Source organism: Protomyctophum parallelum, assembly GCF_964188405.1.
Source record: "Protomyctophum parallelum genome assembly, chromosome: 5".
NCBI classification, from domain to species: domain Eukaryota; kingdom Metazoa; phylum Chordata; class Actinopteri; order Myctophiformes; family Myctophidae; genus Protomyctophum; species Protomyctophum parallelum.
This window is the reverse complement of record NC_139702.1, coordinates 25,538,698-25,552,557: the sequence shown is the minus strand read 5'-3', so window position 1 is coordinate 25,552,557 and position 13,860 is coordinate 25,538,698. Positions and strand designations below refer to the sequence as shown.

Here is a 13,860-nt window from a genome sequence, read left to right as displayed (position 1 = left end):
ACAGCTAAAATCCCTAAAACGAAAGAAAGCAGCAAATGAAAAAAACATTACACTCACCTTTTACTTTCTCTAATAACAACCTAAAACATGAACCTTGGTTGAAAAAAACTAAAGTTGTCCTTTAAGCCCATGACCCACCTAACATAGAAAATATTCTACTACTGTGCCACCATAATACGGAATGGCTGACTCCTTCCTTCCATTAAAGGAAGAGTGAATCCCTGGATCTTTCAGAACTGTCCTGAAAAACCAAGTCAAGTCCCCGGAACGTTTTCGTGTTATATCCTTTTAGCCTAAAATGTTTTACCGCACCTCTGTGCTGTTTACACGTTTGACTAATCAAGTATCCAACCAATCAATACCAAACACATGGCACATGGATTGTATAGTAAATGGTAAAATGTGCATTTATATAGCGCCTTTATCCAAGGCGCTTCACAGAGATTGTGCGTCAATTCACCAATTCACACACTCACATTCATACACCGATGGCAGCGGAAACCATGCAGGGCACCAACAACCAGCACATCGGGAGCAATTAGGGGTTCAGTCAGTGTCTTGCTCAAGGCCACTTCGACTGTAACTCTGGGGGAGCCCGCGGAGGGTTCGAACTGGCAACCTTTTGGTTACCATCCAGCCACTCTATACCGCTGAGCCACCGCCGCCCCCTAGTGGACTGTGATTCAGACGCCGTCTGAATGTCACTGCCCGCGGTATAACGTCATGTTTCTCCGCTCTTCTCTCCAGGGTTTCAAACCAGGCCGTCCGATTGGAGCAGCTCGTCGCTGGACTCCGGTCATGGCCACGCCTCCACCCTGCCCCGCATGACCAGCCTCAGCTGCCAGAACACAGGTGAGGACGGTGACCTTTGACCTCCGTGGGTTTTCATCGCACGTAGATATTTATAATAATAATAATATATATATTTTTTTATATATTTTTTTTTATCCCACAATTTTGTAACCCATTTTTCACCCCTGTGTCAATCATCTAATGTGATCCTGGGCTCTACACACCCTCCACCAACCTAGTCCCAATATATGGGAGACAAGGGGAGAGCAACGGACTTGAACTCATGCTATAACTTTATTTATATAGCACTTTTCTGGACAAAGTCACAAAGTGCTGTACAACAAATTCACTAAAAAAATGCAGGAAAATCAAACACAATTAAATAGATGCAGCATAGCAAATCAACAACTTACAGCCAGCTGGCCAACAGTAGAAAGCATATTTAAAGATGCAATATAAAACAACAATGTAATAGATAAAAAATAACGACAGAGTTCAGTGAACAAACATTCAACGGGGTAGGTACAGTAGATATTAGTCTGGAACTTCGGTGTGGAAGATTTATCTCCAAGGGGGCGGGGTTACAAACGGATTCCAACGTCACAGCGAAAATGTCTCACTTTGAAAAATGGGCTATGATGATTGGTCACCCACAACTCTGGGGTGAGCGAATGTGTACCATAGACCCAATCTCCACAGGGATCTTTATTTCCCTGTGGCAGATTCGGTCTGGTTTCCAGGCTAGCATTAATACAGCATCACAATAATTTTTAAACACTTTATCCATTATTGTATGCGTTGGCTATTAAAGGGATTGTGACATTAAAAAAAAGGTTTTGGAATTGTTCTTGTTTTTTTTAGGTTTTCTAATCTCAATTGCACCTAAAAAACATGAACTTTTAACATTCAGTAGATTTTCTGTGATCTGGGGTTTTCTGGCTCAAACAGGTGCTCTGATTTGCTGGCAGTAAGTGACATCACTTACTGCAAATCCCATAGTCAATGGGATTTGCCAGCAGATGTCACTGTTTCACTGTGTTGCCTGTTTTCATTGTAGCTCAAAAGGCCCAAAAAACCCCAAAGAATTACAGATAATTACAGATATACAAGCTCACTGTGAGCAAATGTTTGCGAAAATATACAATAGGGCTGCTTAAGTGGTTCATAAATCAATCAGTCAATCAATCAACCAATCAATCAAACGGCAATCAATTAACCAAACAATCAGTCCGTTAATCCGTCAGCAACGCAAACAATTAAACCGTCTTTGCCTTCCGCAGTGAAGGACAAGCATGTGGGGTATGGTCCACGGACCACTATAGTCCACTAGTGGTGCAAAATGGTCTTCAAATGTTTAAAAACTATATATATTGCACCTTGTATCAATGATATATTAAATAATATGTCATGAGATCATCAAATTTAAGATGATCACTAATAGTAGTGTGGGTGAAAAGCTGAACTTGGTTTATACTTTAGTTTAGATACAGTAGTGTCTGAAGATCATGGAGTTGCATTAGATGATTACTTGTGTAATAGTGACCCCTGCTGGTTGTTCAGCAGGTTAGCACATGGGGTCCCGTTAGATTTGTGTATTTCATTTGTTACAGAGGCTGAGAAAGACGTTCCGCCCCCTATTCCTGCACGGACCAATCACAACACTGACAGCCACCTCCTCAGGGACAGCCAGGTACTGTATTTACAGTAACACACCATTGAAGTGTTTCATCATGTTGTAATTGTTATACCCAAATAATGTTACACACTATAGCTGCACAATGGAAACCTGACTAGTTTTTTTGAAAAACCTGCCTCTGACAACCTTATGAACTATACCTTACCCACAAGTATACCCTAGCGTCCTTATTCTGGGGGGCGAATATTCTGCAAAAAAGATTGTAGATCTGCAAGCGCAACAAGTTTGAACTTGTGGATCTGTTTTGACAGTCGTTTTGTTCAGTAACGGGTCTCATTGTCTCCAGATCTTTATTAAAAAAGAACATATATTTTCAGAGACACTGGCTAGAATAAATAACTGAAAAGGCAGATGAATTGTTTCTTTCTCGTTGTTTTGAGAAGATCCCTCTGTTTCTGAACGAATGCTTTAACACATTTCAGGCGGGAACCGATTTTGGTGTTTTAAACATTATGTTATAATTTAGCTATTGAAAAATAGCAGATCTACAAGCTCATAGTGCATTGTAGGTTTGCAATCTTTTGAAAAATCGTTAAAATGTGGCGCAAATCATTGAATATAATATTTCAGAGCGAACATTTTTAACTAAAATCTTTGCTTCTGGGGGGGTCCCTGGAACTACATATTTTGAGATGGGGGTCCGTGGTCCAATAGAGATAATTCTGGGGGTCCTTGACATGAAAAAGGTTGAACACCCCCCCCCCCCCTTTTCCCCTCACTGTATATGTTTCTTTTCCCTTTTTACTTCCTTTATGATGAATTCCTGTTCTGTTCTTTAACTATATAGAAGTGTCTATTTGTACGTCTCTAAATGTTTCGATGAATTGAACAAGATGGACGCTGTTGTAAACATGTGTAATGCTTAATTGGGTCGTCCACTCACAGTTAACAGTCTTGGCGTTTGTGCTTGAAATGTACTGTCATTCTGCAAACTGTTAATTAATATTTCAATCAATCAATCAAAAAAACATAGAAACATAGGTTTTTCTGAAAAATGTTAGGATTTAGAAGCTTTCTTTTAATCGAAATGACATCACTTATACGGTGCCTTTAATCCTCATCCTCGTCTCCAATCCTTGCATATATTCTCGCGTGATCTCCTCCAGGTGTCGGCCGCCGGTAATAAAGGTCCCGCCACCAAGCCGTCGAAAGCAGCCGCCGCCCAGCCACCGCCCATCCCCAGCAAACCCAAGCAGTTCTCCTCGTCCTCGCAGCAGGCCTTTGGCAACAAACCCCCTTCATACAGCACCGGGACCTTCCCGGGCAAGGCCAATAAGCCTGGGGGCGCTCACCTGAGAGCCCCCCCTCCGCTCCCCACGCAGCACAGCCACACGCTGCCGCTGCCCCCCAAGCAGGACAACAACAACCCCCCGGCTGCCACCGTGCGACCCTTCACCCCCGACCCCGTGGAAGCCCCCCCCCAGCAGCAGCCCCCTCCTCCTCCTCCCGTGCTCCAGAAGCCCCAGATGGTGGCGGCGTCCTCCATCTACTCTATGTACACGCAGCAGATGACGCCGGGGAAGATCTACGCCCAGCCTGGACAGAGTACGCTGACACGCCAGGCTAGAGGTAATACTATAACCCATTCTGACCTGAGATCAGATTCTACAAAATGTCTTCTACGTCCTGACAGTTTTCTGAAAAAGCTATGTTTCTATGTCAGTCGTTCTTCGATTTTTCAAAAATATTAGACCTTCAAGCTCGTAGCGCGCCACTCGGTGGCGTGCTATGAGCTTGTAGATCTGCTATTTTTCAATAGCTAAAGCATGACATAATGCTAACACCAAAAGGAGTTCCCACCCAAAATGGGCTAGTACTACTAACGATACTACTAAAACTATTACTACTAGTATACCCCAACTGGACAGAGTACGCTGACACACGGCCAGGCTAGAGGTAATACTAGTACTAGTACTTTTGCCTTCACAAAAAAAGCATGCAAAAGCATGCGGCTTTCACAAGTGTGCCCATAGTAGAGAAGGAAAATAATTAAGAATTCGGTGGGCATTTCACATTGCAAAAGAGCAATTTTTGCAAAATGTAAAAAAAATATATAAAAATTATAAGGAATTCATTTGGATAATGGTAATGGAGATATTGCATGTAAACGTTGTCACTGTATTAATCCCAAAGGACTTCATTTGGAATCTGCGGTTTTATATGGCTATGGGCTGTGGCAATAATAATAATAATTAAAAAAAAATAACGAAAAATAACTATAATAGTTCATTTTTTGGAACGATTAACTTTAGTTCAAAATGTTGAATGATGAACTATGAACGGAACTAGTTCATTTTTAAAAATTTGAACAGTGAACTGAACTAGTTCCTAAAAAAAAAAGAACTTTCCCAACACTGACTAATAATACAGAGCTGCCATGTCTCACCCTTTGAGTGTGACAGTCACGCAATTTAACCCTTTACCACGCACCACGCCACACATGCCATTTCACACACATTATAATGATAAATAACAATTTTCTCTGCGGCTCCGCCGCGTAATAACGCACGCTCATGTGTGCGTCCTCACAAACGGTAAAATAGCCGATAGTGTGCATTCAGCGCTGATATATGCAGGAGGGTAAACAGTGGACCAAATCGTCAGCAGGGTCCCTGACTGTGTGACGCATGGAAATGAGCCATGCAGAGTTTAACATCGCTTCGAAATATTTTTCATGGAAGACAATATAGCCCCCACAAGTTACAACAAGTGAGTAAGTGACTATCTCTCTTCTATACTGGTGTGTGGCGTCTCTTGCGTGATATGAGGAAGTGGAACGGTGCCATAGCCCGTGCACATTATAGGGACAAAGTCGTGTGTGTGTGTGTGTGTGTGTGTGTGTGTGTGTGTGTGTGTGTGTGTGTGTGTGTGTGTGACTCTGTGTGTGTGAAGTGAAGTGAAGGGGGAGGGGCCGCATCGCGACTTGTTTCTGTTCATAGAGAGAGAGAGCCCACAGATGTGTTTGAACTAAGAAAATGTAAAAATAAGGAATTGTCCCACATTCCAGTTTTCTGACATATTCCCCAATTTCCACTGAGATTATGGGGTCACGGGTGAATGAATGTGGCCAGACCCATCTTCTCTTTCTGTCATAGTGACATTGTCCTGCATCAGATCATGTCCAAATCAGGTTCTCCAATCTCCAGTAGCCTAGTTTTTTGAAGATTTTTTGAGTGGTGCAACCACTCCCTTACGGAGCTATGTGTGTGGCTGGCTGGGTCTGAGCATTATGTGTGTGGCTTGCTGGCGGGCTGGGTCTGAGCACTATGTGTGTGGCTTGCTGGCTGGCTGGGTCTGAGCACTATGTGTGTGGCGTGCTGGCTGGCTGGGTCTGAGCACTATGTGTGTGGCTGGCTGGCTGGCTGGCTGGGTCTGAGTACTATGTGTGTGGCTTGCTGGCTGGCTGGGTCTGAGGAGCATAGATAGATAGGTAGATATCTTTTTCATTTCTACTTTAAGCATGAGGAGGCTGTCCGTGCAGGGAGAGCAGCTGGCATGGAGGTGAAGACATCAGTGTTAAGATTAAATATCAACGTTAAAATGGGCCAAATTGACATTAAAAAAAGCCAATTTTTTTCGCCGCCGCCCTTCGGACGGCGTCGAACACATTAAGACACTAGAGTCTCACTCTTGACATTTTCTGAAATATGGCAGCCCTGAATAATACTACTAAAACTATTACTACTAGTATACCCCAACTGGACAGAGTACGCTTACACGCGGCAAGGCTAGAGGTAATACTAGTACTACTAATGATACTACTAAAACTATTACTACTAGTATACCCCAACTGGACAGAGTACGCTTACACACAGCCAGGCTAGAGGTAATGCTAGTACTGCTAATGCTACTACTAGAGCTTTATCGGGGCCTGAAAAGTTGACCCAACTCGAGCCCGACAAAATAACGTAAAGCCCCGAGCTGAAAGAATATTTTACAAATTGAGCCATGCATTTTTTTTTTGTCAACAACACAAATCTTGTATGGGGGCGGGGGAGTCCCAGGGCACAATATATTCCTCAGACAGAGTCCTCGACATGAAAACGTTTGAGAACCACTCGGTCTGCTACTCCCATTTTGGACGGGAACCCATTTTGGTGTTGTATGCTTTAGCTATTGAAAAATAGCAGATCTACAAGCTCATAGGAGCTTGTAGGTCTGCTATTTTTGAAGAATCTTGGAAAAGTGACATGAAAGTGTCTGAGAACGACTGACATATAGAAAAACTGCTTTTTCAAGAAAACAGTCAGGATTTAGAAGGCATTTTGCAGAATCGTTCCCAGGGTCAAAATGGGTTAACGCTATATATACTTCTTCCTCTCTCTCACGGCAGTTTACGGGAAGCCGGTCCTCCCGCCGACCACCACCGGAGGGCAGCAGTCGGCTGTCTCTTCAGACGGCGCCCCCTCCAGCGTCGGGGTCTCCGTGGGTTCGTCCGTGACCGACGAGGTCACGGACGAGGGGGTGCCGGGCCTCCTCACGCAGGGCCTCCTCACGCAGGGCCTCCTCACGCAGGGCCTCCTCACGCAGGGACCCACCGAGCCGCCGCCGTCGTCGGAGCCGCGCGCGGCCCCTCGCCCTCTCAGCCCCACCAAGCTCCTCCCCTTCGTGTCCGGCATCAACAACAACAACAACCCCCACCACCGGGGGGGGAACCCCGCGGACCACCACACCGCCGCGCACGACCTGCAGGAGGCGCTGCGCCGGCGGCTGCACCACGCGCCGCGGCCCCTGAAGAAGCGCAGCTCCATCACGGAGCCCGAGGGCCCCAACATGGGGCCCAACATCCAGAAGCTGCTCTACCAGAAGACCACGCTGGCCGCCATGGAGACCATCCCCGCGGACGACATAGCGGTCGCTATGACGACGACGACGGCGACGTCATCGCCGTACCAAGGTTTCTTCTTTTTTTTTTACTTACATTTTTATTGATTTTTCAACAAAGACAAAAGACAGAAGAAAAAAAATACAGTACAAACAACAACACCACAAACATACAAAAATGAAAAAACTAAAAAAGAAAAGAAAAAGGCATCGACATTGCGTTCCAAACGTTGCTTGTTACTTTACATCTTTCTAGGCATTTGCTATTGTTTCTCATTCCCCCATACTCTTAAATGTTGTCCATTTGGACCATTTTGTCCTCAATTTTTTCTTCCTGTAGGTGTGTCAGTTTCTCCATGAAATGTATTTCCTGAATCAAGTCCTCCCATTGTCCCTGTGTTGGAGGTTTCCAAGGTTTCTTCTTGCGGCTTTTGCGGGTTTTTTTTGTTAGTTTTCGTTATTTCAGTTTTAGTTTCGTTATTTTTCCAAAGTGGCACTGTCTATTATATTTTAATAAAGTATATTTATTGGTTTTTCAAAGACAAACAGACATTACACAACAAGAACATAATAACAAACGACAAAAGAAAAGAAAGAAAAGAAAAGAAAAACAGCTCAGGCACAACACTATTATAAATAAAAAGATTGAATATACAAAGACATGACAAGGACAATTGAACCATAATGACAAGTGGCTTTCGAATTTTGATAGACTCCCATTCAGGAAATACATCAATACAGTACATAAATACATATATTATTATAACCTTTTTAATGAAAACCTTGGCAGTGTACTACGACGAAACCCCAGAGGATGAAAGGACGGGAAGTTCGGAGCATCCGAGAGGGACAGCAGCGCCAGGCTCCGGTCAGAATCCCACAGACATGCACCACAACCAGAGGTGTGTACAGTTACTATACAGTAGCCAGAAAACTGTTACTTTAACCCATTCTGACCTGAGATCAGATTCTAAAAAATGTCTTCTACATCCCGACAGTTTTCTGAAAAAGCTATGTTTCTATGTGTCAGTCGTTCTTCGATTTTTCAAAAATAGCAGACCTACATGCTCGTAGCGCGCCACTCGGTGGCACGCTATGATCTTGTAGATCTGCTGTTTGTCAATAGCTAAAGCATAACATAATGCTAACACCAAAATGGGTTAAAATGATAGTGACTCCAGGAGTAAGTCAAACTACACTCGGAGCTCTATACTTGTCTTTTAAGTTTTCGCAACCACATTAAATTATTGTGTTGATCTGCTATTTTCCGCGAGCGCTTTCCTCAATACCTGTGAGGATGAAAACCCCAAATGGCCCAAATGTGATGGAGAGAAATTAAAGACATTCTTCGCAAAAAACAGTATACTTAAGTAAAAGTGTCCCATTAAAACTATTCAAAAAGTGACTTCATTAATTAACCCATTTTGGGCCCGGGAACCCCTTTTGGTGTTTTAAAAGCATTATGTTATGCTTTATCTATTGAAAAACAGCAGATCTACAAGCTCATAGCGCGCCACCGAGTGGCGCGCTACGAGCTTGTAGGTCTGCTATTTTTTGAAAAATAGTGAAAATGCAGCACAAATGTTTGAATATATATTCTTTCCCAGCCGACGTTTTTAAACTCAAATCTTTGCTTAGATCTGGGAGGTCCCTAGGGAACAACATATTTTGAGATGGGGGTGTTCAGCGGCCAAATACATTATCAATTTTGGGGTCCATTGACATGAAATAGTTTGAGCACCACTGACATAGAAAGATGAGGTATTTCAGAAAACTGTCAGGATTTAGAAAACATTTTTTCAAATGTCGACGTCAGTTCTAAATGGGTTAATAAACATTTAACCCATTTTGGGGCGGGAACCCGTTTTGGTGTTAGCATTACGTTATGCTTTAGCTATTGAAAAATAGCAGATCTACAAGCTCATAGCGCGCCACCGAGTGGCGCGCTACGAGCTTGTAGGTCTGCTATTTTTGAAAAATCAAAGACACTTTTAGAATCTGATCTCAGGTCAGAATGGGTTAATAATGAAACTGTCAGGATGTAATAGACATTTTTAGAATCTGATCTCAGGTCAGAATGGGTTAAAAGACTACCTACACCTCTGTTAACAGCGGCCTGGCGCCTCCGCCCCTGCCACCTCGCTCTCCCATCCCTGACACCTCCTCCTCGGGCCACTCCCTACCCCCGCCGCTGGACGAGGAGTGTCCAGCGCCCGTCCAAGAGCCCCCCTACACGGAGGAGTACCCCCCGTACCCGCCTCCCCCTTACCCCAGCGCTGGTGGAGACCACCAGCAGGACCCCGCCGGGGGGGAGGACGCGCTCCTCAGCATGAAGCCCCCTGAGTTCACCGGGCAGGTCACCCTGCCTCCTGTGAGTGACTTATTTCATTTTTATTTGCCACATCAAAGGGTTTACACAGGTGTAAAGCAGTGGGTGAAATGATTGCCTCTATCATTTTGTACCACCAGTGTTACTTGAATTATTATATAATAACATAATAATATAATATAATATAATATATATATATATATATATATATATATATATATATATGGTAATAGAGTGGGAGCAAAGGGAAAGAGACAGAACACACATGGTTAAATAAAACCAATAAAGATATAGAATAGAATAGAATAGAATAGAATAGAATAGAATAGAATAGAGGGTATGCGCGTGACATCATCATCAAACCAGGAAGTTGTGCAGGAACGCCTGCTGAGTGGCAAAAAACTACTTTCTGGCCTCGACAGCCCAGACATCCACACAGAAAAGTCCTATCTGATCGCATTAAACAACGTTAAACAATGTTAAACTCACTTTACATGTTGCTTTGCCACTCGATGTGCCATTCCCTTTAAGCATGCGCATACCCTCTATAGAATAGAATAGAATAGTCCCCACTCAGATAGATAGGTGCCTGTATTGGTCCCACAGGGTCATTGCAGTTGTGAGGGTACTATACATTATATGACATTATCAAATGCAGATTTCTAACTTAGAGATATTAGCATCATATGCAGGTGTGTACATTATGTTTTAGAGACATTAGCATTATATATACAACCCTCGGTGAGGCCTTTAGGAGGGCCATGCAAGCAGCAAGCGGAACCGCAGCACCATGACCCTGCGGAACCATTGCCCACCACTCCTGAATGAACTGTCTGGTGCTGGGACTCTGGTGCAACGCACAGGTCCTCGCTCTACTCCTGGTGAGAGCAGGAGTGGACCTGGTGAGATGTAGGAGGGGCCCGGACAGGAGACAACCCACAGAGCCTAGTCCCTCCATGTGCCAGAAGTGTACCTCCCAGCCCTGGCAGAGTAGTTCAGGAGTAGTTCCAACGGATTGTGTGCCCCTGGTTTTTCCCTAATGGGACTGATTGAGGGTAGCTACTGGGACGTAAGTCGGGACTTGATCACTCCCGGCTGGGTCGCCTGAGGGGGTATGATGTGGGGGGACCCGAAACCCTGTTGACCTCAGGAAACATCACTGAGGATACGTCCCAGGTGCATCCATGCGATGTTTTTTGTTATATGCAGGTGTGGTCACTGGTCAGGTGTAAGTTGTGTAACTGCTTTGATACGAATACCAAACTCTTTACCAACTCGCCAACCGCAATTTTCTTTTAATGTAGTTAACAGTTAATTTAGTATTTCCCTCCCTCTCTGAAATCTGAAATTATCTTGTATACAGAATTATTTGATTGCATAGTAGTCGATCTCTATACTCTGTAAAATTTAGAAAGAACGACATGTCACAGAGATGGTGACTGCTTAATTAAGTTAATTTAGGACATTCTAGCGGTTCATTTCGTTTTATTAAACACATTTCTTCCATGTAGCCCATGTTGTGTAATGGCATCATCATGCTATTATGCCCGTCGATATACAGAGTGAACTTAACAATGATACATTAATATGATAACACCTTTTATATAATCACCAACATGAATTGTGTTTGTTATTTACAGCTATGTAGAGTAGTGGGGTGAGATGGAAAAGGGGCGACCGTACCTGTTACCCTTCCATAACAAGCAGTTTCTACTTGAACCCCTCCAATACCACCTATGCTGTGCCACAAGTACAGATTCCAATTAGCCATCAATTAGCGTTTACAGACAGTCCCCATACCCCAGGAATAATCTTAACTATTAAATAAACGTTGTACAACATAATTAAATCACATTTCTAGAGGCTATCCCTATCCCTTAACTATAAGGGCCCTGGCAGCTCTGTCTCCCAAACGTTAATAACGCTTTGCCTGCCCAAGTACTATTGATTCTCTCACAACAACTCACGTTATTGCCGGTGTCTTGTGTTCTCTGTGTTCAGGGCAAAAGGACCAACCTGCGTAAAGTGGGCTCCGTGCGGATCGACCACGGCATGCGGGTCAAGTTCAACCCTCTGGCTCTGCTGCTGGACTCGTCTCTGGAGGGAGAGTACGACCTGGTCCAGAGAGTCATCTACGACGTGAGTCACACCACCTCGATAATGATGATAACAACCATCATAATGTTCATAAAACTCTGTATTAGCACGACTTGAAACAGTTTTACAAAGTGAGGATTTTAGAATCCTCTGTGGTTTGGTGCACTCAGTTCTTTGACACACACACACACACGCACACGCACGCACGCATGCACGCATGCACGCACGCACACACACACACACACACACACACACACACACGCACACGCACACGCACACGCACACACACACACACACGTAATTGGCCAATTGTTTCTCGGAGGTGCAAACAACACAGAGTTTGTGCATTGAGACATATATTTTTCTGTCCTAGCGCAACACTATGTATAAAAAAAAAGTTTTTCAAGCTCCCGAGCCAAATTCACACAATAAGTGCCTTTTTATTCAGCTCCAACACTCTCCCAAAGAAAAAGAAATTATCTGGAAATATTTTGAAAAATGTGGCTACTGATTTTGTTCATAATACACCTGTCCCAAAACATGCCTAACATTATGTGAAATATGTGAGGCCTAATGTATACAAGAGACATCTCGTCACGAAAAGAATACATTGTGGTACATTGTTATATTGTGGATAGATCTGTTATTTTTGTCATGTGACACCTTCAGTCAACTCTTCACCTGTGAAAGCACACTGGTGTATGAGAGCATTCATTATTCATTATTGGACCGTATCATTGCTGGATTGCAGGTCTGGAAATGGGGTAAAATATTTTGGGAAAGTTATGGAAATGTTTAGGAATGTCATTTGTTAAAATAAAATAATTTACCTATGGAGAGACTCGATTTTAGCCATAGTTGTTGGCTATTCAAAAATAGCACATAAGCTTAACCCATTCTGGGCGGGAACCCCTTTTGGTGTTAGCACTATGTTATGCTTTAGCTATTGAAAAATAGCAGATCTACAAGCTCATAGCGCTACGAGCTTGTAGGTCTGCTATTTTTGAAAAATTGAAGAACGACTGACATAGAAACATAGCTTTTTCAGAAAACTGTCAGGATTTAGAAGACATTTATAGAATCGTTCCCAGGTCAATCTTTGCTCTGGGGGGGGTGTTTCTGAAACAAAATATCCTTGACATGAAAACGTTTGAAAACCAATATAGCAAAATAGATTTTTCAAGACATTTGTAGAATCGTCCTCAAGGTCTCTTGGGTTATTCTGCACATGACCAGTAGTGACGTGTTGTGTCCACCAGGTGGCAGACCCCAGCATGCCCAACGACGAGGGCATCACAGCGCTGCACAACGCAGTGTGTGCCGGACACACCGAGATCGTCAAGTTCCTCGTCCAGTTCGGAGTCAACGTCAACGCTGCCGACAGCGATGGCTGGTCAGTGGGCCGTGTGTGTGTGTACAGTGTGTGTGTGTGTGTGTGTCCATATCAATTTTTTACAGTCTATGGTCCATATACATACAGACGTAATTATATACATGATGTTTTATATATTTTTAATAATATTTATATATATAATATTATTTGTTTTATATAAGATTCAGAAATAAGAAAAGTCAAGCATTTTTCTAAATAAATCAATTTCATGAATTGCAAAAATAAAATCAATGAAATTCCATATACATTCCCAAATGTCAAAAGTAGTGACAATAGCAGATCTACATGTTCACATTGTGTCACAACGCAGCACATTGTTGGGCAGTGGTGGCTCAGGGGTAGAGTGGCTCGATGCTGGTATAACCACAAGGTTGCCAGCTCAAACCCTGTGGGCTCCCCCAGAGTTAGTGTCCTTGAGCAAGACACTGAACCCCTAATTGCTCCTGATGTGCTGGTTCAGGGTGCCTTGCATGGTTTCCGCCGCCATCGGTGTATGTGAATGTGTGTGTGAATGGGTGAATGTAATGCACAATCTATGTAATTGCCTTGGATAAAGGCGCTATATAAAATGCACCATTTACCATTTATTGTGAGCTTGTATATAGATCTGCTATTTTCACCATTTCGGGTCCTGGAGAGACATGATGACATTTCTCTTTTGGGTCTCTATAGCTAAAAAAAGGTTTAACCCATTTTGGTGTTAGCATTATGCTATGCTTTAGCTATTGA

The 13,860-nt window shown here is 43.3% G+C and overlaps 1 protein-coding gene across 1 annotated transcript in view; it reads left to right on the top strand.

Annotated features, from left to right (window-relative positions):
- The window catches only part of LOC310858279 (apoptosis-stimulating of p53 protein 2-like), a gene marked incomplete at both ends in the record, with an annotated part of 55,240 nt that overhangs the window by 24,333 nt on the left and 17,047 nt on the right, over positions 1-13,860 (top strand). The window contains 8 exons of the mRNA XM_083764385.1: positions 748-852; positions 2,403-2,482; positions 3,595-4,057; positions 6,822-7,385; positions 8,103-8,214; positions 9,425-9,683; positions 11,643-11,780; positions 12,998-13,131. Of these exons, the coding sequence (XP_083620511.1) occupies positions 748-852; positions 2,403-2,482; positions 3,595-4,057; positions 6,822-7,385; positions 8,103-8,214; positions 9,425-9,683; positions 11,643-11,780; positions 12,998-13,131 (1,855 nt within the window). The remainder of the gene's footprint in view (positions 1-747; positions 853-2,402; positions 2,483-3,594; positions 4,058-6,821; positions 7,386-8,102; positions 8,215-9,424; positions 9,684-11,642; positions 11,781-12,997; positions 13,132-13,860) is intronic.